The sequence below is a fragment of the Crotalus tigris genome, unplaced genomic scaffold, assembly GCF_016545835.1.
Source record: "Crotalus tigris isolate CLP2741 ecotype Arizona unplaced genomic scaffold, ASM1654583v1 scf7180000023622.256236, whole genome shotgun sequence".
NCBI classification, from domain to species: Eukaryota; Metazoa; Chordata; class Lepidosauria; order Squamata; family Viperidae; genus Crotalus; species Crotalus tigris.
In genome coordinates this window covers 219,991-246,719 of record NW_024100085.1, presented here as the reverse complement: position 1 = coordinate 246,719, position 26,729 = coordinate 219,991, and the positions used below count along the sequence as shown (strand labels likewise).

Genomic DNA, 26,729 nt, shown 5'->3' with positions numbered 1-26,729 from the left:
AAATGCTTCAGGTTATGTTGCTGGAGAGGTCATCAACTGGGAAAATGAAAGTGAAGCAAAATGGATCCTGCAACTCCAGCCCTGAGGCAAGGAGGAAGCCCAGAAAGAAAATTCTAGAAAGAATTATGAATATGTGAAAGACCAGGAGAATGGACCAAATCATGTTTATGAAAAGGGGAAAACACTGGAAGGAATGGTACAGTATGGCACCACCACCATCACCACCATCATCACTAATAACAACATGCCTCTAATGTTGACTTAGCTCCTGGCTAGAGAGGGAGGAATTTCTTTAGCATTCTGTATGATTCAAATGTATATTGCCTTGACCACAGCTGCAGTTGAGGTTCTCCTGTTGGTGGACATGGCCTATGATGGCTACTTGACCAACTGCCTTCCCTTTCTGTATCATGTTCTCACGGCAAGCACTGTCAGTTGCAGTTTACTTCAGCATACTGGATAACAGCTCCTCTATTCTGTGTGATTTGAATTATCTGCCTTGTTTGCCAAAACTTTTGTGGCCCCAAAGAAATCAATAACTTCATATGTAAGTGGTCAGTAGTATTGAAACTTGCATATGGTAATACAAGGATTGCCGAGGCCATTATTTTGGGTTCAGGAGCATTTGTTCTACTGGTACCCCTTTCTGTTATGTTGACCTCCTATCAGTTTATTATTCATTCTGTATTACAAATGAGATCAAATGTTGGGCAGCACAAAATGTTCTCTACATGTGGCTCCTATTCCTTGTGGTTTCCTTATTTGATGGGCCTACAATCTGGATGTACCTGTTTCCAAAGACTGATTCAGATCCTGATCATGAAATAACAAATTGCAGTCTTCTATGTTGTGATCAACCCTTTGCTCAACTCTATCATTTATATTCTAAACAACCAAGACATTCATTGGGCAATAACCAAGATGAATAGAATAGAATAGAATAGAATAGAATAGAACAGAAGTAGAGTAGAGTAGAGTAGAGTAGAGTAGAGTAGAATAGAATAGAGTAGAGTAGAGCAGAGTAGCGTAGAGTAGAGAATAGCTTGACTCCCTCTTCTCTCAAGGGTTGCCACAAATATCTTGTGAAGAAGAGTCTTTGAACAAGACCATTAGGATTTGTGGCATGGTTAATTGTTTAATTGGAGACATATTTCATATTTCTTAGGAAAAGCTAATAATTCTGTCTATACAATTGTTTTTTAATATTAGAAGTTCTGGGAATATTAATCTTTCTTGCCAAGAAAGGAGAATATTTGTAGTTCACAGTTGAAATGAGGGGTCCTTGGTCTCTCTGAGCTTGCTTGTTTTCTTGCAGACATTTAATTACCCAAACTAGGTTACAACATCAGAGCTAGAAAGCAGTGCAGTTTGCTGTCAGTTTATATTTTAGTGGCTTGCCCTGCCAATGTTGGTAGGGGTGATTTTAGAGATTCTTTGGACTGGTTCTTTGGATTGCAACAGCCACTGTGTAGAACAAATAGACAGAAGACTGGCAAAATGCATCCATGAACACCAGCTAGTAGTCAGAAGACATGATGAAAACTCTTTTATTCCACAACATATAGATAGAACCATAGTTTCATTTGGGAAAATGTGACTATCCTAGACCAAGCCAAGTCCAAAAACACCAGGGAATTTCCAGAAGCCTGGTACTCTGACAAATTAGCCATCAGTAAACACATAGACATTAACAACATCTATAGACTATGCAAAAGAGACAATCAACCAGCCAAAAAGAGAATAAAAAGACCCAAGAATTTCCCCACAAGCAATCAGCATCCAGATCAGCATAGATCAACTCCAAGGTTAACATCAAATCAACAATCAGGTAAACAATACCCCAATCAAGAAACTGCCAATGAATCCAAAAGCAAACAGCCCAACCAAAGAATCTCTAACCATCCCCACCAACATTGACAGTACAAGACATTAGAATATAAACTGATAGCAAACTGAATTTCTTACTAGCATGATCAGGGGAATAGTTTAATGAAAAGAAGGACAAGGGGTGACATGATAGCAGTGTTCCAACATCTCAGGGGCTGCCCCAAAGAAGAGGGAGTCAAGCTATTCTCCAAAGCACCCGAAGGCAGGATAAGAAGCAATGGATGGAAATTAAGGAGAGAAGCGACCTAGAGCTAAGAAGACATTTCCTAACAGTTAGAACAATTAATCAGTGGAACAACTTGCCTCCAGAAGTTGTGAATGCTCCAAAAGTAGAGGTTTTTAAGAGGAGATTGGACAACCATTTGTCTGAAACGGTGTAGGGCAGTGATGGCGAACCTTTTAGAGACCAAGTGCCAAAAAAACTGGCCCCGCCCCTGCCTCCCCCTGCCCCGCCCCCATCCCGCCTGCCCGCAGGGCCACTCACTACCTCCAGGGCCCACCGCAGATCACCCAGGCAGCCCAGCAGTGCTATGGCGGCTACGCCCTCTGCCCGCACTCTGCAGCATCAACTGTGCACGATGAGGCGTGAGGGCAGAGTCTTGTCTGTGCTGCCTGGCTGCCATGTCCTTGGCTGTGCTGGTCCGGGTGGCAACTCTTCTTCAGGTGGGCTGCTGGAGAGGAGGGGGTCGCGGGGGGAGGAAAGGCTGGGGCAACGGCATGTGTGCCCACAGAGAGGGCTCCGAGTGCCGCCTCTGGCACGCATGCCATAGGTTTGCCACCACTAGTGTAGGGTTTCCTGCCTAAGTGGGGGTTGGACTAGAAGACCTCCAAGGTCCCTTCCAACTCTGATATTCTATTCTATTCTATTCTATTCTATTCTATTCTATTCTATTCTATTCTATTCTATTCTATTCTATTCTATTCTAGTTCTGTTCTATTCTAGTTCTGTTCTGTTCTATCCTGTTCCATCCCATCCCATCCCATCCCATCCCATTCCATCCCAGTCCATTGATGATATTAGCTAGTTAGGATAATGCCTGCAAGAAAACAACAAATTTCAGAGAGCACCACGGACCCCCACCCTAATTTTTCTTAGTTTTGAAAATGGACATAGGCAGAGAGTGTTGGCTACTCACTATTTTACCTCTGTTAATATATTTAAATAATGTTCTGTCCTTCATTAGATTTTTAAGAAACCAAAGAGGTCAAGATGAAGAGCAACAAAGCAGCAAGAGGTGGAAATAACCAAAGGGACAAGAGAAATTTTATTGGGATTAAGATCTCAGTCCAATTTTCTTTCAACATTAATTTTGAAGGGAAAGAAAAGCAAAGAAAGTTTTGTATTCTCAATAGTATTATGAAGAATCCCTTATTGATCTGTATGTGCTCATAAATTGTAAATAATTACAAGACATCTTCAGAGAGCATATTATTCTCCTATGCGCATTTAGATCTTATTAGTGGTCATGAATAAGTTGAGCTCCTGCCAAAAGACCCATTTCAGTTTTTACTAAGAAACGTTCTGTGACAGTTTGTGTGGGGTCTTCCATGAGAGAACTACCAATTCCAGAATAGATGCACATTATCTGGTTTTCATAGAAAGTAAATGAATCATCTTATTGGGCACTTTAGTAGAAAATGATAACACTCTTGGCTCTTTTTTGATGGATGAGTGACATCTTATGAAGAAGAAAGGTAAAATTCTCTTCTGCCATTGGACAAAACAGATAATCTGCAGCTCTGGAAATTCCTGGTTATTTCTAGTCCAAGTACTAACTATACCCAACTTTGCTTGCTTCCTAGCCCAAAGAAGGTAATGTGGATCTGATGTGATTATTTTTGTTTTCTTAGAAAATTAATCAGTGTCAGCAGACTAGATTAAGTTTAATATGGGTATGTTCTAACATCTTTATTCAAATACAAAATAGACATTGTTAAAGCAATGTGAGTATTTCTATGATGTTTGTTTTTTGAAAAATTCTTTCCTGATCTTCCCTGAACAGAAGTCCCTTTATAAACTCATTAAAAGATTCTGCTGAGATGTCCTTTGTTTTCCTATAAAAACGATCTGTGTTACTAGAATCAAGAAAGTTTAATGTGTGCCTGTTCTAACTTGTTTTGTAATTTGAATTTAATTGAAATAAATGTTAATGAAGCAAACACAGGTATTTATTTTATTTTATTTTATTTTGGAAAGATCCTCGAACTTTTCTTCTCACAAGTATTACTTCTTAAACTGTTACTGAAAATATATATTATGTTCAAGAGTACTATTTAAGCAATCTTGAAATAAAATCCTTCAAGAAACTTACAACTATATTTCTTTATTTTGGTGCCTAGCCATGAGTTCCAGTCATGGATAGAAGTGCCTTACGTATATTTTCCAGCATGGGAAAATGTTTGCAGTTGCTGAAGCTCTGACAATTTTTGCACAATTACCAAATTGTACCAAATATTTTCAATCTTTTTAGTCCACAGTGCTACAGAAAAAAATAACTTAATAAATTACTAATCAAGCCTCCAAAAATTCATAAAGTCTAATTTCAGTCAATTGCTAAAAGTAGCTAAATAATCAAAGTCAATTGTTCCTGTTTTATTCGCTTTGTTAGTTTGTCAGGACTGCAATAACTGAAAAAAGTCGTAACGTGAGATGAAATATTTAGATTTTCTGAAGAGAACACCCCCCCCCGCACATACATAATAGCTATAGTTGGCAAAAAGACAGTCTTCACCCCAAGTAAGGTATTTTGATTCTTTAGAGTCTCATTAAAATGATATCAAGAGCAAATTTCTCTTGTTTCAAATATAGGAAAACTGATAGGAAAAAAAGAAGACAAGGAATATTTTTTTACTTGATAGTAATTTTGATGTTACAATTCTATATAGAACAGAAAAGAGTAGAGCAGAACAGGACAGAACACAACACAATATAATACAATACAGCACAATAAAAGAGCTGGAAGAGATCTTGCAGGTCTTCTAGTCCAGTGTTTCCCAAACTTGACAATTTTAAGGCATGTGGACTTCAGCTCCCAGAATTCCACAGCCAGCGTTGCTGGCTGTGGAATTCTGGAAGTTGAAGTCCACATGCCTTAAAATTGTCAAGTTTGGGAAACACTGTTCTAGTCCAACCCCCTGCTCAGGCAGGAAACCCTATGTTCCCTGCATCAAAGCCCACTTATCTTCAAAGGTTGATAATATGATTTCTTGGAATAATTCCTGATATGAGGAATGGTTATTGGTTGGCATGGCTGTGTTTTGATGTAATCCCATATTTAAAAAATGATAGTCAGTCTAATGGTCACTCATTCTTTTTCCTTCTCCTCAGACATGAGACCATGACAGAAGCCGAGAACTTCACCTCTGTCAAGGAATTCATCCTGCTGGGACTCACCACCCACAGAAGAATCCAGCTTCTCCTCTTTGGGGTGATTCTTATCATCTACTTGCTTACAGTATTGGGGAACCTGCTGATCATCCTATTGGTGCAGGTTGATGCAAGACTCCACACACCCATGTATTATTTTCTTTCCCAACTTGCAGGGGTAGACATCTGCTATGTTACCAGCACCATGCCTCTCATGATGACTCAGCTCCTGGCTGATGATGGAACCATTTCTTTCACATTCTGCATGACCCAGATGTACATTGCATTGGCCACAGCTGCTATTGAGATTTTCCTGTTAGCGGTTATGGCCTATGACCGCTACCTGGCCATCTGCCGTCCCTTACTTTACCCTGTTCTCATGGGCAAGCACTGCCAATTGCAGTTCACTTTAGCATGCTGGATCATAGCTCCTCTGATCTGTGTGGTTTGTATTGTCTGCCTTGTTTGTCAAAACTATTGTGGCCCCAATCAGATCAATCACTTCATATGTGAGTTGCCAGTGGTGCTGAAACTTGCATGTGGTGATACAAGTATTACTGAGGACATTATTTTTGGTTTAGGCTCATGTGTCCTTCTGGTTCCCCTTTGTTTCATATTGACCTCCTATGGATTTATTCTTTATTCTGTGTCAGAAATGAAATCAAGTGTGGGGAGGCAGAAGGCTTTCTCTACCTGTGTCTCCCATCTCCTTGTGGTCTCCTTATTTTATGGCCCTTCCATCTGCATGTATCTGCTTCCAAAGACCGATGCAGCGCCTAATCGTGATAAACAAATTGCAGTCTTCTATGTTGTGATCACTCCTCTGCTCAACTCTATCATTTATACCCTGCGAAACAAGGACATTCATAGGGCAGCAGCCAAAATCCTGTGAAGAAAGACCTTTGAACAAAACTATTAGGGTTTGTGTCATGATTAATCAATCAACTCACGGGTTCTCTGCATGATATCTCTCTCAGCCTAGTCTTTATTCAATAATTGTGTTCAGATGTTAAAACATCAAAGCCTAGTTCTTATGAAATATGGAATAGCTGTTCTTGTGTCTGGTTGTGGTGTGAATTAATCAACTTTTTTTTTTTCTTTCTTTCTTTCTTTCTTTCTTTCTTTCTTTCTTTCTTTCTTTCTTTCTTTCTTTTTTAAAAAAAGCCCTAATTATCTAACCGTAGTTGATTGTGAGTATTGCTCCAGATCGTCAGATCTCAATGGAGCTGTACTGTCCATGCTAGCTTCATATGAAACTGTGTCATTGAGCGATGTCATTGAAGGTTTAGAAGTAGGGTGTACTTTTAAAAAGTATAGTGACAGAGCATAGAATATAGCTTATAGCTGAATGCTTTCCATGCAACAGAACAGCATGTATTAGAATGACTCTCAACTTGCATCCATCCTGGATTAATTCTTCAGATGTTTTCTTGAACCTGGCAGCTTCATTTCCAGAAAAGGAAGGAAGAAGTTCAGAAAACAAGGGTACTCTTTTTAAAATCATTTTTTATTAAAGAAAATGTTTACAAGTAAAAATAACATAAATTAAAAAAAATTAGAAAATTGATAAGCAAATAGAAAAATATTAAAAAAAGAAAAAGAAAGTAAAAAGATATAAAGAAGTGGCTTCTGATATCATATTTATGAACATACTGATACTGGATAGTGGAGTTGTGTGAGAACAAGTCTTTTTTTAAATCACCAAGAGAATAAGGAGAACACCCAGGCCTTCCATTATCAGCCACTGAGAGAAAGGGGGGGGGGGCGGCGGAAATTGAGGGAAATAGAGTTGAGGTTGAGAACAGATAGATGATCTGTGTCATTTTCTAGATGTTCACAGACTGACCTTATCATATCTTCCATGATTTTTCTCAAGTGTCAGTGACAGTTGGCCAGTAGGAATCCCCCTGTCCAGAAAACACATTTGAAATTTGGGGGTGTGGTACAATAAATTCAGCAGTTGTGACTCTGAGTTGAGTCAAGGGTGGCATTGCCACAGTGGCATTGTTAAACATGCAAAACATTGTGTAACTCGAATGGTGTTGGAATATTAGAGAAATATTGTTTTGAATGTAAGATTCATGAGTTCTAATTTTTGGATCATGCGTCTTTTTGATTTTAGAAAAAACAACCTGCCCAGAATCATTGATTGAGTTAAAGATTAATTACAAGTTGGCACACTACTATGCACTCCACAACGCTCCAAGGGGAAGTAACTCTATAGATACCATACTACCGTATTTTTTGGCATATAAGGCGACTCGGCGTATAAGACGACCCCCCGACTTCGGTGCCGATTTCCACGCTTTAGAAAGTCGTCTTATATACCGGAAAATACAGTAACTATGTTAGTTTCCTTTTAAAAGATGTTACTGAAATTTAGAACTGAAGAATTCTGGGAGTTGAAATCCACATATTTTGAAATCTCCAAAGTTGAAAAACTCGGGTTTAGAAGGAAGTTGTATGCATGTACCTTTTCAAACACACAGTTGGAGCATAAAGAGCTCATAGTTGAGCCCTTTTCCAGGCAAGTCAAATTCTAGAACATTGTGTAATATTATCATCCTCTAGGTGTCTATCTAGTGGAATGTGCAAAAATTCTTAGTATATTCTTTACTTAAATTAGGGCCTTAGAAGGACTTCCTTTTTTTTCTCTTGTTTTAAGCAAAATTGATCTGCTTGGTCAAAACATCTTTTCTTGCTCTCAGGCAAAAAAAACCCAAAACGTTAATATGGGCATGTTCCAGCTAAAACGTTTTCTAATCTCAAATGGTGTCAACACAGATATACTGTCAGAGTTGACTTCTAGAAAGGCCCAGACTCATATTGTGTCTCTATAACTTAAACCTCTTAACTGCTCTTATTAACCTAATGCACAAACGAGATTTTTCACAAAGACAAGCTCAAGGGAACTTGGCATTTCTTCATTGTGGACGAAATGTTTGGCTCCTTTAGCAGAGAGGTGCAGTTCTTATACAAAGTCCAAAGCCCCTTTTTTGTTCCTTAAGCCTAACCCCCATGTATACTTTTTTGAACAAGATGTCCTTTATGACCCAAAGGACCAGGAACTTACAAAAGAAATCAGCTGTTCTTTGACATGACTAGTTCACATTAAGCTGGTCACTTAAGCTATTTTTATTCTTAGGTTGTTACTAACCAAAGTAAATGGCACATTAGACACGCCTTGAGTGAAAGTTTCTAGAATAATTGGGATGTACTGAGAAAAAACATTAAGCACAATCACTTACTGTACATACAAGAGGAAAATTGATTCTCAGCTCCTTTAAAGTCCCTTATCAGACCAACAATCAAGAAGTGAACAATACTCCAATCAAGAAACAGCCAAAGAAGCCAACACTAAACAGACCCTCTAAGACCACCCCAACACTGATAGGCCTGGACACTAGAATATAAACTGACAACAAACCACACTCCTTACTAGCACTGTTGATGTTACCTAGTTTGGGTAATGAAATGTCTGCAAGAAAACCAAGGTCAGACAGCACCAAGGATATATCCCCCCCATCTTTCTTGGTTTTGAAAATGGACATAGACAGAGAGTTTTGGCTATTCATTATTTTATCTCTGTTGATATATTTAAACAATCTCCTGTCCTTGATTAGATTTTTAAGAAACCCAAGATGAAGAGCAACAAAGTAGCAAGAGGTGGAAATAACCAAAGGGACAAGAGAAATTTTATTGGGATCAAGATCTCAGACCAATTTTCTTTCAACATTAATTTTGAAGAGAAAGAAAAGCAAAGAAAGTTTTGTATTCTCCATAGCATTATGCAGAATCCCTTATTGATCTGTATGTGCTCATAAATTGTAAATAATTACAAGACATCTTCAAAGAGCATATTATTCCCCTATGTGCATTTAGATCTTATTAGTGGTCATGAATAAGTTGAGCTCCTGCCAAAAGAACCATTTCAGTTTTTATTAAGAAACGTTCTGTGACAGTTTGTGTGAGGTCTTCCATGAGAGAACTACCAATTCCAGAATAGATGCACAATATCTGGTTTTCATAGAAAGTAAATGAATCATCTTATTGGGCACTTTAGTAGAAAATGATAACACTCTTGGCTCTTTTTTGATGGATGAGGGACATCTTATGAAGAAGAAAGGTAAAATTCTCTTCTGCCATTGGACAAAACAGATAATCTGCAGCTCTGGAAATTCCTGGTTATTTCTAGTCCAAGTACTAACTATACCCAACTTTGCTTGATTCCTAGCCCAAAGAAGGTAATGTGGATCTGATGTGATCATTTTTGTTTTCTTAGAAAATTAATCAGTGTCAGCAGACTAGATTAAGTTTAATACAGATATGTTCTAACATCTTTATTCAAATACAAAATAGACATTGTTAAAGCAATGTGAGTATTTCTATGATGTTTGTTTTTTGAAAAATTCTTTCCTGATCTTCCCTGAACAGAAGTCCCTTTATAAACTCATGAAAAGATTCTGCTGAGATATCCTTTGTTTTCCTATAAAAACAATCTGTGTTACTAGAATCAAGGAAGTTTAATGTGTGCATGTTCTAACTTATTTTGTAATTTGAATTTAATTGAAATAAAGGTTAATGAAGCAAACACAGATATTTATTTTATTTTATTTTGGAAAGATCCTCGAACTTTTCTTCTCACAAGTATTACTTCTTAAACTGTTACTGAAAATATATATTATATTTAACAGTACTATTTAAGCAATTTTGAAATAAAATCCTTCAAGAAACTCACAACTATATTCCTTTATTTTGGTGCCCAGCCATGAGTTCTAGTCATGGATAGAAGTGCCTTACGTATATTTTCCAGCATGGGAAAATATTTGCAGTTTGCAATTTCTGAAGCTCGGGAAACCTTTGCAATATTACTATTAAATCTGCAAACTTTCATAACGTCTAAGTCAATTGTTCCTGTTTTGTTCGCCTTCTTAGTCTCTTAGGACTGCAGTAACTGAAAAAATTCTTAACATGAGGTCAAATATTTAGATTTTTCTGAGAGGAAAAATCCCCCACATACATAATAACTACAGTTGACAAGTAAACAAACTTCACCCCAAATAAGTGATATACATTCTTTAGATTCTCTTTAAACTAATATCTAAGCAAATTTGTCTTGTTTCAAATATAGGAATAGTGATAGGAAAAAACAAGACCAGGAATATTTTTTATTTGATAGTAATTTTGATGTTCCCTGCATCAAAGCACACTTATCTTCAAATGTTGATAATATGATTTCTTGTAATAATTCCTGATATGAGGAATGGCCATTGGTTATCATGGCTGTGTTTTGATGTAATCCCATATTTAAAAAATGATAGTCAGTTTAATGGCCGCTCATTCTTTTCTCCTTCTTCTCAGACAAGAGACCATGATAGAAGCCGAGAACTTCACCTCTGTCAAGGAATTCATCCTGCTGGGACTCACCACCCACAGAAAAATCCAGCTTCTCCTCTTTGGGGCGGTTCTTATCATCTACTTGCTTACAGTATTGGGGAACCTGCTGATCATCGTATTGGTGCAGGTTGATGCAAGACTCGACACACCCATGTATTATTTTCTTTCCCAACTTGCAGGGGTAGACATCTGCTATGTTACCAGCACCATGCCTCTCATGATGACTCAGCTCCTGGCTGATGATGGAACCATTTCTTTCACATCCTGTGTGACCCAGATGTACATTGCATTGGCCACAGCTGTTATTGAGGTTTTCCTGTTAGCAGTTATGGCCTATGACCGCTACCTGGCCATCTGCCGTCCCTTACTTTACCCTGTTCTCATGGGCAAGCACTGCCAATTGCAGTTCACTTTAGCATGCTGGATCATAGGTCCTCTGATCTGTGTGGTTTGCATTGTCTGCCTTGTTTGTCAAAAGTTTTGTGGCCCCAATCAGATCAATCACTTCATATGTGAGTTACCAGTGGTGCTGAAACTTGCATGTGGGGATACAAGTATTACTGAGGACATTATTTTTGGTATAGGCTCATGTGTCCTTCTGGTTCCCCTTTGTTTCATATTGACCTCCTATGGATTTATTCTTTATTCTGTGTCAGAAATGAAATCAAGTGTGGGGAGGCAGAAGGCTTTCTCTACCTGTGTCTCCCATCTCCTTGTGGTCTCCTTGTTTTATGGCCCTTCCATCTGTGTGTATCTGCTTCCAAAGACTGATACAGTGCCTGATCGTGATAAACAAATTGCAGTCTTCTATGTTGTGATCACTCCTCTGCTCAACTCTATCATTTATACCCTGCGAAACAAGGATATTCATAGGGCAGCAGCCAAGATCCTGTGAAGAAGGACCTTTGAACAAAGTTATTACAGTTTGTGTCATGATTAATCAACTGTTTTTAAAAAGCCCTGATGGTCTAATTTAGTGATGGCGAACCTTTTACAGACCAAGTGCCCAAAAACTGGCCCCGCCCTGCTCCACCCCCTGCCCTGCCCCACCCCACCTGCCCGCAGTGCCACTCACCCCCTCCAGGGCCCGCTGCAGATCGCCCAGGCAGCCCAGAAGTGCCATGGCAGCCACACCCCCTCCCCGCGCCCTGCAGCATCAACTGTCATGATGGGGCGTGAGGGCAGAGTCTTGTCTACACTGCCTGGCTGCCATGTCCTTGGCTGTGCTGCTCCACAAGGGCCACGCTTGGGGGTGACTCTCCTCCAGGGGGCTGCTGGTGAGGGGGTTGCAGGGGGAGGCAAGGCTGGGGCAACAGCACGTGTGCCCACAGAGAGAGGCCCAAGTGCCCCCTCTGGCACCAGTGCCATAGGTTCACCACCATTGGTCTAATTGGTTGATTGTGAATATTGATCCACAATAATTTGAAAGTCTGGGTTTGTCAACCTTGAAATCATCTCATGGTTCTGTGCATGATATTTCTCTCAGCCTATTCTTTATTCAGTAACTGTGTTGAGATGTTAAAATTTCAAAGGCTAGTTCTTATGAAATTTGGAATATTCTGCTCTTGTGTCTACTTTCCTGGTTGTGGTGTGAAAAGTTTTAGAAAGTATTGCACTTTAAACTGTAGAGGAGCAACTCTGATACAAATTGAACCACATATATTATAAAAAGGAATTTATGGGTTTCAGGTAGGTAAGATTTAACCTATTCCCTAGATTCTTTATTTTTGGTATATTTTTTATAAAACCATATTGCACCCAAAGAAACAATATCATTTTCTAGATATTCATAGACTGATTATATAATCTGTCCTACAATTTTTACTGGTGTTGTTGTCCTATAATTTCTACCGGTGTGTTGTTGACCAGAATGAGTCTATGTTTCTATCCAACACTTTAGAAAACAGAGAAAATATGCTCTGGAATACGCTGCAATAAAATGAACAAACTAAGGAGAAATTTCTTGACAGTTAGAATAATTTATCAGTGGAATGACTTGCATACAGAGGTTGTGTGTGCTCCAGACCTGGAGGTTTTTAAGAAGAGATTGGACAACCACTAGTCAGAAATGATATAGGGCAGGAGTGTCATCAGGAAATCGTGCCCACCCCATTGCCGGCAATGGAGAAAAAGCTCCAATATGTTGCACGACGTCATGTGATGTCATGAGTTTGACATGTCTGATATAGGGTTTCCTGCCTGAGCAGAGGATTGGACTAGCAGACCTTCAAGGTCCCTTTCAACTCTGTTATTCTGTTCTGTTACAATTCAATAAAATTTTATTTTCAGTAACATTAATAGGTTTGCATTGTGAGATCTTCCAAGAACATATAGTGTTGAAATATTGTAGAAATCTTCTGAATGTACTCTAACGATAAACAAAACACTGCATATGGCAATTCCTGCTCAATTTAGCACATACAGTATTGGGGGAAGATATATTGGTCTGAATGTTGTACTCTAAATTCAGGATAATATGGCTTTTTAAAATTAAACAACAAAGTGTAATAAAAGTTGAAGCATTATCTTCTTGAATTTTTTTTTCTTTAAAAGCAGATGTGAAATTGATATAAATGTAACATGTGGATGTGCCTGCTGCATATTGCTCTATATCATTCAGTTCTCTAAGTGGTAAGAATCTTTGAAATGATATTTCTAAAGCCTTTAAAAACATTTCACACTTAAAAATTGAAGGGGAACAAGTCTGATACCTGAATGACTGTAGGTAGAAATGACATTATGGGATTCAGGCAGGGCAGATGCAATCTGTCAGACTCCAAAAATGAAGAAAGATATGCTGAGTTTATGGATAGTTCCCTTTATTGTTCCTTAAACAAACCTTATGCTGAGTCTTGATCCTCTGGAAGGCACACCCTGCCTTTTGGGAATTCAGACTGCGTTCCAAAAAAAAGTATATTATATTGGTTCCAGGAAACAGGATTATTCTTATATATTAAATCCATGTCTCTCTCACCCTCCTCCCAAGTTATGTCATTTCCAGGTATTCACAGGGTGACCATATAATGTCCTATAATTATGCCTGACATCTTTGGTAGTTGAACAGAATGAGTCAAAATTTTTAGTCTACACTTCAGAAAAAAGAGAAAATATACCATATTTCCGGTGTATAAGACGACTTTCTAAAGCATGCAAATCGGCTCTGAAGTCGGGGGTCATCTTATACACCAAGTCGTCTAATAGGCCGGAAAATACGGTACTCTGAAATATGCTGCAGTTTAAATCAATGAGATATTCTGGAATAGGCTTATGCTGCCATAAAATTGACAAAATTTTATTTTCAATATAGATTCATAGGAATGCATTGTAAGGTCTTCCAAAGAATATTTAATGACCCATAGTGTTGAAATATTGTAGATAGCTGTCTGAGTGTACTGGAATGATGGACAAAACACAGTCTATGTCAATTCCTTCTTAATCTAACATATATTTGGGGGAAATTATTGATTTGAATGTTGGCATCTATGAATTTCAATTCAGGACCATACCAGTTTTTTGAATAAACAACACAGTGAACTAAAAGCATACTATTGACTTGATTTTTCCTTCTTTAAAAGCACATATGAAATAAATATAAATTCAATGCATGGGTGTACTTGCTGTGTGTTTTTCTATACATTTCAATTTACCAAGCAATAGAAACTTTTGAAATAATGTTGCCTGACATTTTAAAGCAGGGGCCCACAAAGTTTTTAGCTTATTGACCCTTTCATGAGGTTTTAGATAGTTCATCAACCCACATTTATTATATGAAACTATTTTAATAAATACTACATTAACTAATAGTACTACTACTACTATTTAATACCACTTTATAATGCCTTGGTAAAGCCACACTTGGAATACTGCATCCAGTTTTGGTCACACAATGTAAGAAAGATGTTGAGACTCTAGAAAGAGTACAGAGAAGAGCAACAAAGATAATCAGAGGACTGGAGGCTAAAACATATAAAGAACAGTAGCTGGAACTGGGTATGAAATAATGGAATACTGCAACCAATTTTGGTCACCACAGTACAAAAAAGATGTTGAGACTTTGGAAAAAGTTCAGAAAAGAGCAACTAAAATGATCAAAGGCCTGGAGACTAAAACATATGAAGAATGGCTGCAGAACTTGGGTTTGGCTAGTCTGAAGAAAAGAAGAAACGGGGGCAACATGATAGCAGTATTCCAGTATTTGAGGGGCTGCCATGAAGAAGAGGGTGTCAAACTATTCTCCAAAGCACCAGAGGGCAGGACATTCTATTCTATTCTATTCTATTCTATTCTATTCTATTCTATTCTATTCTATTCTATTCTATTCTATTCCATTCCATTCCATTCCATTCCATTCCATTCCATTCCATTCCATTCCATTCCATTCCATTCCATTCTATTCTATTCTATTCTATTCTATTCTATTCTATTCTATTCTATTCTATTCTATTCTGTCTAGTTTAATGAAGAGAAAGACTAGGGGTGATATGATAGCAGTGTTCCAATATCTCAGGGGTTGCCACAAAGAAGAGGGAGTCAATCTATTCTCCAAAGCACCAGAGGGCAGGATTCTATTCTATTCTATTCTATTCTATTCTATTCTATTCTATTCTATTCTATTCTATTCTATTCTATTCTATTCTATTCTATTCTATTCTATTCTATTCTATTCTATTCCATTCCATTCCATTCCATTCCATTCCATTCTATTCTATTCTATTCTATTCTATTCTATTCTATTCTATTCTATTCTATTCTCTCTAGTTTAATGAAGAGAAAGATTAGGGGTGATATGATAGCAGTGTTCCAATATCTCAGGGGTTGCCACAAAGAAGAGGGAGTCAATCTATTCTCCAAAGTATCTGAAGGCAGGACAAGAAGCAATGGATGGAAACTAATCAAAGAGAGAAGCAACCTAGAACTAGGGAGAAATTTTCTGACAGTTAGAACAATTAATCAATGGAACAACCTGCCTCCAGAAGTTGTGAATGCTCCAACACTGGAAGTTTTTAAGAAGAGAATGGACAGCCATTTGTCTGAAATGATATAGGGTTTCCTGCCTGAGCAGGGGGTGGGACTAGAAAACCTCCAAGTCCCTTCCAACTCTATTATTATTATTATTATTATTATTATTATTATTATTATTATTATTATTATTACTACTACTACTACTATTACTACAACTACTACCATCATCATCATCATCATCATCATCAGCAGCAGCAGCAGCAGCAGCAGCAACAGTTAATGAAAATTCCCCTTGATCTTTGCAGATCAATACTGATGACTATGGGGAAACCTTGTTTGAAAGTATATGTTAGTTTTTTGCAGTATCTAGACCAGGCATGTTAAACTGCCGGCCTGCAGGCCAGATGTGTCACGCCGAAATCGCACCCACCCCATTGCCAGCAATGGGGAAAAAGTCCCGATACGTCGCTCAACATCACATGATGTCACGAGTTTAACATGCCTGATCTAAACCCCAGGCTAGGTCCAGAAGCATAAGATGCTTACCTGGGAAAATCCCTGCGGAACTTGATTATGGAATGTAGGACCCTGTATTATGTTAAATACACACACAGAGAGACGTGTGTGTGTGTGTGTGTGTGTGTGTGTGTGTGTGTATGAAATTGTTCTATATGATATATGAAATTGTTGTAAGTATGATGTGTAGGTTTGCTTATTATAACATAACATTGACAGCAATCCAGATGGTCAGATCTCAATAGATCTGTACTATCCATGCTAGTTTCATATGAAACAAAGTCATTGAAGGTTTAGAAGTAGGGTTTACATTTAAAAAGTATAGCGATAGAGTATAGAGTACAGCTCATAGCTGAATACTTTCCATGCAACACAACAGCATGTTGAACATTGTGTATTAAAATGATTCTCAACTTGCATCCATCCTGGATTAATTCTTCAGATGTTTTCTTGAACCTGGCAGCTTCATTTCCAGAGAAGGAAGAAAGAAGTTCAGAAAACAAGGGTACCCTTTTTAAAATTAATTTTTTATGAAATAAATGTTTTACAAAGTTAAAAACATCATAAAGTAAAAAGAAAATAGAAAAAAGTGATAAGCAAATAGAAAAAAAATTAAAAAAGAAAAAGAAAGAAAAAAGATATAAAGACATGGCTTCTGATATTCTGAGCAGGGGGTTGGACTAGAAGACCTCCAAGGTCCCTTCCAACATCATTATGATTATCATTATCATAAAATGGAAAAGTATCTCAATTAAACTTTTTGTAATTTTTGGTATCTAACTATGTAAAATATAGTGGCCAATATATATGTTCAAATCCAAAAGCACTATGGCTTTATATAATTAATAATGTATCAGTTGTATATTCAGTGAGAACAGCTAATGAAGAAAACTAAGCAGAAAGAAATTTAAAAATGGGCACTTGCTTCCACATCGAAACTCCAGTATTGTGTCATATAGTTTACATAAGCTCAGCTTGTGATAAACATGGGGACACACTTGGACACACATATCTCACGAGTTGAATTCAAGACCTGGAGACATGTCCATATCATTTTTCTTAGGAAATGTACAGAAATGGTTTGCACTGCCACTGTCTGAGAGTTCTTTTAATAATCACTTTATCTATAAATTGTTTTTGAATGTTAGAAGTCTGGAAATATTAATCTTTCTTGTTTTTTTTAAAAAAATGGTCAGAGACTGAGTGATGGGTTTTCATTATTTTACCTCTGTCGATATCTTCAAACAATGGTCTGTCCTTGAATACAGTTTTGAACTATGCAAGAAGTCAAGATTAAAAGAAACACAAAAAATTAATGTATTGCAATAGGCTAAGGAGACCTGAGCAATTTCATTCAGATTATGACCTCCTACCAATTTCCTTTCAATAGAGATTTTGAGGAGAAAATGAAGCAAAGTTTTGTATTCCCAATGATAATATGCAGAATCCCTCTATTCCCTTGGTGATGTTTATGTGCTCATAAATTATAAATATCTTCAGATAGCACATTATTCTTCCATCAGAATTTAGATGTTATTCTTAGTGTGAAGTGACAGGTTGCCAAGCTCCTGCGAAGAATATTTTATTTTTTTTATTAAGACAACTTCCGTGACAATTCATATATGCTTTTCCATGACAGAGACCTAATCTCTGTCCCCAATAGATGTTCAATATCTGGCTTCAATAGAAAGCAAGTGGATCATCTTCCATCATGTTGGTTACCTTAGTAGAAGCTGATCACATGATTAGCTCTTTCATGAAGGCTGAGGAACATCCTGGAAAAGAAGAAAGGTAATTTTATATTCGATCACTGGAAAAAAAAGATAATCCTGAAAACTGGAAATCCCTGGTCATCTCTATTCCAAGTATAACCATATCCAACTTTGTTTATCTTCCAGATCCAAAGAAGATCATCTAGATGCAGAATCTGATGAGATAATCCTTGTTCCCCTAGAAAAATAATCTTTGTTCTAGACCAGAAAAAGCTTAATATGGGCATGTAGTAACTTGTTTTCTAATTTGAATAAATTCAAAATATATCAGTGAAGTAACAGGTCTTTTCCTTTTGAAAAGACTCTAGAATAACATTTCAGGAAGTATTTTTTCTTAATAAGTTCTATTAAGTTACTAATAAATTACTATTCTAGCAATCTTGAAGCAGAATCCTTTAAGAAACTCACCACTTTATTTTGGTTCCCAACCTTGAGGAGGAAACCAACAACAGAATTACCTTACGTGTAATTTATAGCATGGGAAAATATTTGCAGTTTCTGAAGCTAAAGAAATATTTGCACAATTATTTGATTGTAAACAATTCCTTTGATATTTTTTAGTTTGCATTGCTTGTTATTGTTGTTGTTAATTGCAAAGTCATGTCCGACCCCATGGACAATGTTCCTCCAGGTCTTCCTGTCCTTTACCATCTTCTGGAGTCCATTTAAGTTCACACCTACTGCTTCAGTGACTCCATCCAGCCATCTCATTCTCTGTCGTCCCTTCTTCTATTGCCCTCAATCTTTCCCAGCATTAGGCCCTTTTCCAGTGAGTCCTTCCTTCTCATTAGGTGGCCAAAGTATTTGAGTTTCAACTTCAGGATCTGGCCTTCTAAAGAGCAGTCAGGGTTGATCTCTTCTAGGACTGACCGGTTTGAACGCCTTGCAGTCCAAGGGACTCGCAGGAGTCTTCTCCAGCACGATAGTTCAAAGGCCTCAATTCTTTTGCGCTCAGCCTTTCTTATGGTCCAACTTTCACAGCCATACATTGCAACTGGGAAAACCATGGCCTGGACTATACGCACCTTTGTTGGCAGGGTGATGTTTGCATTGCTACAGAAGAATAAATAACAGAATACTTTTGTACCAACCATGAAGCCTACCAAAAGTACAATCAATTGCCAAAAGCAGTTAATTATGGAAGTTATTTCAATTGTTGTTGATTTTTTTCCCTTTGGTACTTTGCCAGGACTTTAGTAACAGCCCCCCAAAAATAAATCTTACCATCAGGTTAAACATTTACAATGATGATTGGTATAAAAGCACATTCTTAGTAATAGTAGTAAAGTTGGAAGGGACCTTGGAGGTCATCTAGTCCAACCCCCTGCTCGGGCAGGAAACCCTACACCATTTCGGACAAATGGCTGTCCAGTCTCTTCTTAAAAACTTCCAGTGTTGGAGCATTTACTGCTTCTGGAGGCAAGCTGTTCCACTGATTAATTGTTCTCACTGTCAGGAAGTTTCTCCTTAGTTCTAGGTTGCTTCTCTCCTTGATTAGTTTCCACCCGTTGCTTCTTGTCCTGCCTTCAGGTGCTTTGGAAAATAGCTTAATTCCCTCTTCTTTATGGCAGCCCCTGAGATATTGGAATACTGCTATCATGTCCCCCCTTGTCCTTCTCTTCGTTAAACTAGACATACCCAATTCTAGCAACCGTTCCTTATATGTTTTAGCCTCCAGTCCCCTAATCATCTTTGTTGCTCTTCTCTGTACTCTTTCTAGAGTCTCAACATCTTTTTTACATCGTGGTGACCAAAACTGGATGCAGTATTCCAAGTGTGGCCTTACCAAGGCATTCTATCAACAGAAAAAAAACCCACAATAGCTACAGATGGCAAGACAATAGACTTCACCGAAAATAAGTTATTCAGATTCTGCCTCTTTAAACCTAATCTCTAAAGTAAATTCTCTTGTTTCAAATAAACTGATGGGAAAGACACAAAAAAAGGACTATTTTTTCCCCCTCGCTTTTAATTTTGATGTTCCCTGCATCATAGCATGCTCATCTTCAGATGATGATTTTAACATTTCCTGGAATAATTTCAGTAGCCTGATTTCAGAAATGGCTGTTGGTGGTCATGGCCCTATTTTTGTGTATTTACATATTTAGATGAGGTGGTTGATGTAATGGTCTCTTATTCTTTTTCCTTCTCTTCAGACAGATGGCAATGATAGAAGCCAAGAACTTCACCTCTGTCAAGGAATTCATCTTGCTGGGACTCACCAGTGATAGAAAAATCCAGCTTCTCCTCTTTGTGGTCATTCTCATCTTTTACTTGACTACAGTTTTGGGGAACTTGCTGATCATCATATTAGTGGAGTCTGATATACAACTCAACACTCCTATGTACTATTTTCTTTCTCATCTTGCAGTGATCGAGATATGTTACGTCACCAGCACCATGCCCATAATGTTATCTCACCTCATGGCTGGGAACGGAGCCATCTCCTTCCCACTCTGCATTACCCAGATATTTGTTTCAGGGTCCATGGCTACCACCGAATCTTTCCTACTCGGTGTCATGGCTTATGACCGTTATCTGGCCATCTGCTTTCCCCTAATATATACTGTTGTCATGGACCAGCGATGCCAGTTGCAGTTTGCTTTAGCCTGCTGGATAATTGCCCCTCTGCTCTGTGCCGTATGTGATGCCTTCCTAGTTTCCCAACCCTACTGTGGTCCCAATCATGTCAACCACTTCATGTGTGAAATTCCTGCGGTATTAAAACTTTCATGTGGTGATACACAACTCGTTGAGAACATTGTATCTGGTGCAGGAGCCTTACTACTTCTGCTTCCCCTTTGTGTCATCCTGACCTCCTATGTGTTTATTCTTTATTCTGTATTTCACATGAAGTCTACAGTTGGACAGCGTAAAGCACTCTATACTTGTGGTTCTCATCTGCTTGTGGTCACCTTCTTTTATGGTCCTTCCTTATATATATATATAATTCCAAAATCTATCTCAGCTCCTGATCATAATAAACACAGTGCAATTTTCTACATTCTGGTCACCCCTTTGCTTAACCCTATCATCTATACTTTGAGGAACAAGGACATCCATAGGTCAATAAGAAAAATATTGCAAAGAAAAGACTTTGAACAGAAAACATGAATGTCTTTTTTGTTTTTTAAATGGTCATGTCAGATTGATTTATCATGAGTATTAATTTAGAATGCCTTAAATGTTGGGTTGTCTAGACATAAACTCAACCCAATGATTCTGTGAATGACCTCTCAGACTATTATTATCATGGTATTTAGGGGCAATGTAAATATGCTTTTTAGGAAAAATGAGGCATGTATGGTGCTATTATATCTGCTTCCTGAGCTCTTTACAAAAGTCTCTTTAATAGCATAGTTAAATCTGGAGAAGCATTGACAAAATCTAAAGTAAAATTTGGTGTGTATGAAATTAAATGAAATGATTTGGCTGAGAGGGACAGAGTTTACTGGCCTACATTTCACAAGTCCTTTTAGTCTGGAGTATTATTTATAAATCCATGTTGATCCCAAGTGAACAATGAAATTGTTGACCATACCATAATCTGTTCGAAAGTGTTGCTCAGTATCAATGATAGTTGACTAATTATAGATTTCTCTTTCTCCCAGGTATTTCTTTCTTTCTTTCTTTCTTTCTTTCTTTCTTTCTTTCTTTCTTTCTTTCTTTCTTTCTTTCTTTCTTTCTTTCTTTTAAAATAGCAATTCTGGCTGGGGGATGCTTCTTAAAGTTGCTAAGGTTGAGAAACACCATACCAGGAAATGTGCTCCTATATTATCAATGACATTTGACTCTGAATACACATATAAAAAATTGTATTATAAAAATTACAAAAGAGCATATACTACTAGGTATGTTGGAATATCAGATATTAGGCATTCAGACAAACATCTGCAATATTTATCTATTTCATTTATATTTCATATTCCTAAATCATTCATGCACCTCAAAGAGGGGCTGTAATATAATGTAATAATAATAATAATAATAATAATAATAATAATAATAATCCCCCAGTGAGGCACTACCTTGACGTGGTTGTGGGGCTTGTGTACTCTGAGGAAGATGAGAGCTATGCCAGAGGTTCAACCATACTGGACAGGTCTCATCAGAGGAGTCAGACAAAGAGTGTCTCTCCCATAAAAAATATGGTGAGACGTAAATTGCAGAATGCCATACCGGCTCGGACGTCGCCCGGGTTAACAAGGTCCGCACTAGATATTGGAGTTCCTGGATATCTGGTGAAAAATGGGTTACAGGACTCAGGACTGTTGGCTGAGCAACCAGGGCCAGCAGCTGCAGAACTACTGGAAGAAAAGGTGTTTACCCGTCGCAGATACACAGTGATTGAAAACAAAGAAATAATGATCTGTTACTACAGATCAAGTCCAACAAGAAGAGGATATCTAAAACGAATGCACCAGTTCTGGAAAGAACAACATCCAGAATCAGAAATAACAGAACAGAGACTAGCAGATCAACGTCGATTTATAACACGAAATAAAGTATTCACAGAAACAGAATTGGACGAACTGCAAAGGTTTACCCAAGGCAAAGAAATCAAAGCCTTACCAGAAGTAATTCAGAATGTAGAGGCAAACCAGGGGGAGTTGGCAGTGAAGGAATCCAGCAGAGATATACAACTGTTCTCATTTGGAAACCAGGCACCTCTTCCTCAGGAAGAACAAAACCCTCTAACTAAAGAAATAAAAGAATTGAAACAAAGAATAACTGAGCATCTAGAACAGCACAAAAACAACAGAATAAGGCTACCTGCATTGAAGCTTGTTCCAAAGAAACAGCTAGCACAAGCATTAAAAGATGCAAATACTGCAATATCAAGTATAAGCACCAATTCACTGCAAGAAACAAACCAACTAATGTACAGCACAGCTGCAGTTATAACAGAATACCTGGGATGCAAAATCAACAAAAAGAAAAACAAACAAACAGTGCACCAGAAAAATGGAAGGTTAGACTAGAAAATAAGATCAGCAAGTTAAGATCACATGCAAGCAAGCTAGAACAGATGAAAGAAAAGAAGCTGAAGAACAAGAAGACCAAAGAATACCTAATCAAGAAATACCACTTAGAAACAAGGAAGATCAAGGAAGCACTGGAAATAATAAAGCAACAAATAACAGCTATAGCCAGGAAAATCAGTAGATATGAAGCTCGAATTGCAAACTATAGGCAGAACCTCCAATTTCAATCCAATCAGAAACGTTTCTACCAATCCATCAATGGAGAAACTGCAAGGAATCAGTCAGTACCTGACAAGGAAGAAACAGTGCAGTTCTGGAAGCAGATATGGGATAACCCAAAGAAATACAACAAGGATGCGGCTTGGTTAAAAGAGGTGGATGCAAATAAAACAGAAGTTGAAATGAAAGAACTAGTAATAACAACAAAAATGGTAGAAAAAAGAGCAAAGAAAATCAAAAATTGGTCAGCACCAGGTGAAGATGAACTGCATGGGTTTTGGTTGAAACATCTAACTGTTATACACCCACTCATTGCCAAGCAGTTCAACAATATACTACAAGGAGGAGAAATTGAAAAGTGGCTAACAACTGGGAAAACCTACCTAATAATGAAAAATCCAGCAAAAGGGGCAACACCAGGTAACTACAGGCCAATTACCTGCTTACCAACAACTTTCAAATTACTAACTGGTGTGGTAGCTGATGCAGTACAACAGCATCTAGTTGAAAACAATCTCTTTCCACCTGAGCAGAAAGGAAACCGCCCCAATAGCAGAGGAACAAAAGATCAACTCCTAATAGACAAAATGATCTTGGAAAACTGCAAGAGAAGGAAGACCAACCTGAATGTGGCATGGATTGACTACAAAAAGGCATTTGACTCTCTGCCACATGATTGGATAATAAAGTGCCTAGAAATAACAGGAGTCAGTAGAAACATCAGAAAATTTGTGCAAAGATCGATGGCACAATGGAAGACACAGTTGCAGATCAATGGTGAGAGGCTGGGAGAGGTTAATATCAAGAGAGGAATATTTCAAGGAGATTCATTATCACCATTACTATTTGTTATTGCACTGTTTCCTCTGTCAACAATACTGAATAACTCAGGACATGGCTATCAAACATCAAAAACATCTGCCAGACTATCCCACCTCCTTTATATGGATGATCTGAAGCTGTATGGAAAAACATCATCTGAAATAGAATCGCTGCTCAACACTGTCCGTATATATAGCCAAGATATTGTAATGGAGTTTGGCTTGGACAAATGTGCCACACTTACTATCAAACAAGGAAAAATAATGAAAACTGAAGGAATCAAGATGCCCCACGAAAATAACATTAAGAGTCTGGATGAGGAAGATACTACAAATACTTGGGTATCCTTCAAGCTGACAACATCAAGCACACTGAAGTCAAGAAAAAGATTAGAGGTGAATACATCAAGAGAGTGAAGAAGATCTTAAAATCCAAACTCAATGGAGGAAATACCATAAAGGCAATCAACACCTGGGCAATCCCAGTCATTAGGTACACAGCTGGAATAGTGGACTGGACTCAAGCAGAACTAAAAGCAATGGATAGGCAGACCAGAAAAATAATGACAATGAATCATGCCCTTCATCCACGCAGTGACATTGATAGACTTTATCTACCAAGGCAAATAGGTGGGCGTGGAATGCTACAAGTACATCAGATGGTTGAAGAAGAAAAAATGGCTTTGGAAGAATATCTGAAGAACAATGATGAAGATGCACTGAAATTAGTATATCAGGAAGGCTTACTAACTACTGGAGAGACCAAACTGGCCTACAAGAAAGACCAAATGAAGAACAGAATAGAGGCATGGGAAGACAAAGCACTACATGGCCAATACATGAAAAAAATAGCTGGGAAAGCAGATAATAATAAAACCTGGCAATGGCTAAGAGCAGGAAAATTGAAGAAAGAGACCGAGGGACTAATTCTGGCTGCACAAGACCAAGCCTTAAGGACAAATGCATACAAAGTCAAAATTGAGAAGACAGCAACAGACAGTAAGTGCCGCCTATGCAAAGAAGCTGAAGAAACAGTGGACCACTTGGTAAGCTGTTGCAAGAAGATTGCACAGACTGATTACAAGCAGCGGCATGACAAAGTAGCAACAATGGTGCATTGGAAGATCTGCAAAAAATATCATTTGCCTGTAAGCAAAAACTGGTGGGATCATAAAATAGAGAAAGTCATAGAAAATGATAAAATTAAACTGCTCTGGGACTTCAGAATTCAAACAGACAAGCACCTGCAACATAACACCCCAGACTTAACAATTGTCGATAAGAAAGACAAAAAAGTCTGGATAGTGGACGTGGCAGTGCCTGGAGATAGCAGAATAGAAGAGAAAGAACTGGAGAAGATAACAAAATACAAAGACCTACAAATAGAAATAGAAAGACTGTGGCAAAAGCAAGCAAGGGTAGTACCAATAGTCATAGGCTCCTTGGGTGCAATCCCAAAACAACTGGAGCACCACTTGAACACCATTGGCATTGACAAATTCGCTATTAGTCAATTGCAAAAGGCGGCCTTATTAGGAACTGCTTCCATCCTGCGACGATATCTGTAATACCATCAAACATCCACATCTGCCTATCCCAGGTCCTGGGTAAGGACTCGATAGGTAGACAAAATGCCAAATCCAGTCTGAACATCTGGCTGACTGTGCGATGATCGATAATAATAATAATAATAAAAAAGTTGGAAGGGAACTTGGAGGTCATCTAGTCCAACCCCCTGCTCAGGCAGGAAACCCTACATCATTTTGGACAAAAGGCTGTCCAGTCTCTTCTTAAAAACTTCCAGTGTTGGAGCATTCACCGCTTCTGGAGGCAGGTTGTTTCACTGGTTAATTGTTCTAACTGTCAGGAAGTTTCTCCTTAGTTCTAGGTTGCTTCTCTCCTTGATTAGTTTCCATCCATTCTTCATGTCCTACCTTCAGGTGCTTTGGAGAATAGCTTGACTCCCTCTTCTTTGTGGCAGCCCCTGAGATATTGGAACACTGCTATCATGTCCCCCCTCGTCCTTCTCTTTGTTAAACTAGACATACCCAATTCCAGTAACCGTTCCTTATATGTTTTAGCCTCCAGTCCGCCAATCTTTTTTGTTGTTCTTCTCTGTACTCCTTCTAGAGTTTCAGCATCTTTTTTACACAGTGGTGACCAAAACTGGATGCAGTATTGTATTACTGTATTATACTACTATACTACATTATACTACCCTATCCTACACTATACTATACTATATTATACATTATTCTTATTATACTTATATAACATCACATCATATCATATCGTACCATATTACTATATTATAAGATTTGAGGGACATGGGGAGTTTAAAAATATGGGATATACTAAATATAAATCAAATGAATGAATGAATGAATGAATGAATGAATATTGTGTTTGTCTATGGAGATTCTCAGTCATCCAGATCATCCAGGCCAAGAAGCTTCTTCAGTTCTGACTGAATGGTGGAGAATTGAAGGAACTGAAGAAGCTTCCCAGATGAGAAGTGAAATGTCTTCAAGCAAACAGAAAGAAAGTTGAATTGCCTCTTGAAAAAAGCACCTGTGAGATTGCAGACAGCTGGTCATTTGCATTCTTTTAGAGCAGGGGCGTCAAACTCAATTTCTTTGAGGGCTGCATCAGCATTGCGGTTGCCCTTGGGAGGGCGGGTGGGTGTGGCCTACTGGGTGGGCGTGGTTTTGGCAGGCAGCGCCAAGAGGTTGAGCCAGGCGGTCCGAAGCTTGCTAGCTTTGCACCTTGCTGCCTGCTGAAACTGGGCAGGCTGGGGGCTAGG

The 26,729-nt window shown here is 38.2% G+C and overlaps 3 protein-coding genes across 3 annotated transcripts; all 3 read left to right on the top strand.

The window, feature by feature from the left end:
* Nucleotides 1-3,143: 3,143 nt before the first annotated feature.
* Nucleotides 3,144-9,836, top strand: LOC120297476 (olfactory receptor 2D2-like). Its single transcript, XM_039320134.1, has 2 exons — nt 3,144-3,700; nt 5,216-9,836. The coding sequence occupies exons 1-2, from the start codon at nt 3,570-3,572 to the stop codon at nt 6,144-6,146; spliced, it is 1,062 nt and encodes a 353-aa protein (XP_039176068.1). The 5' UTR covers nt 3,144-3,569; the 3' UTR covers nt 6,147-9,836.
* On the top strand, nt 9,365-11,695 carry LOC120297477 (olfactory receptor 2D3-like). The gene is made up of 2 exons (XM_039320135.1): nt 9,365-9,498; nt 10,616-11,695. The coding sequence occupies exon 2, from the start codon at nt 10,626-10,628 to the stop codon at nt 11,544-11,546; it is 921 nt and encodes a 306-aa protein (XP_039176069.1). The 5' UTR covers nt 9,365-9,498; nt 10,616-10,625; the 3' UTR covers nt 11,547-11,695.
* A 6,040-nt stretch (nt 11,696-17,735) lies between these two features.
* Nucleotides 17,736-21,181, top strand: LOC120297480 (olfactory receptor 477-like). The gene is made up of 2 exons (XM_039320141.1): nt 17,736-17,920; nt 20,058-21,181. Exons 1-2 carry the CDS (start codon nt 17,841-17,843, stop codon nt 21,013-21,015), a joined length of 1,038 nt encoding a protein of 345 aa, XP_039176075.1. The 5' UTR covers nt 17,736-17,840; the 3' UTR covers nt 21,016-21,181.
* Nucleotides 21,182-26,729: the final 5,548 nt, after the last annotated feature.

Coding starts and splice junctions, on each gene's coding strand:
- LOC120297476 (XM_039320134.1), top strand. CDS start 3,570: ATGAAGAAGAAAGGTAAAATTCTCTTCTGCCATTGGACAAAACAGATA. Junction 3,701..5,215: donor TGCTTCCTAGCCCAAAGAAG/GTAATGTGGATC, acceptor CCTTCTCCTCAG/ACATGAGACCATGACAGAAG.
- LOC120297477 (XM_039320135.1), top strand. CDS start 10,626: ATGATAGAAGCCGAGAACTTCACCTCTGTCAAGGAATTCATCCTGCTG.
- LOC120297480 (XM_039320141.1), top strand. CDS start 17,841: ATGTTGGTTACCTTAGTAGAAGCTGATCACATGATTAGCTCTTTCATG. Junction 17,921..20,057: donor CATCCTGGAAAAGAAGAAAG/GTAATTTTATAT, acceptor CCTTCTCTTCAG/ACAGATGGCAATGATAGAAG.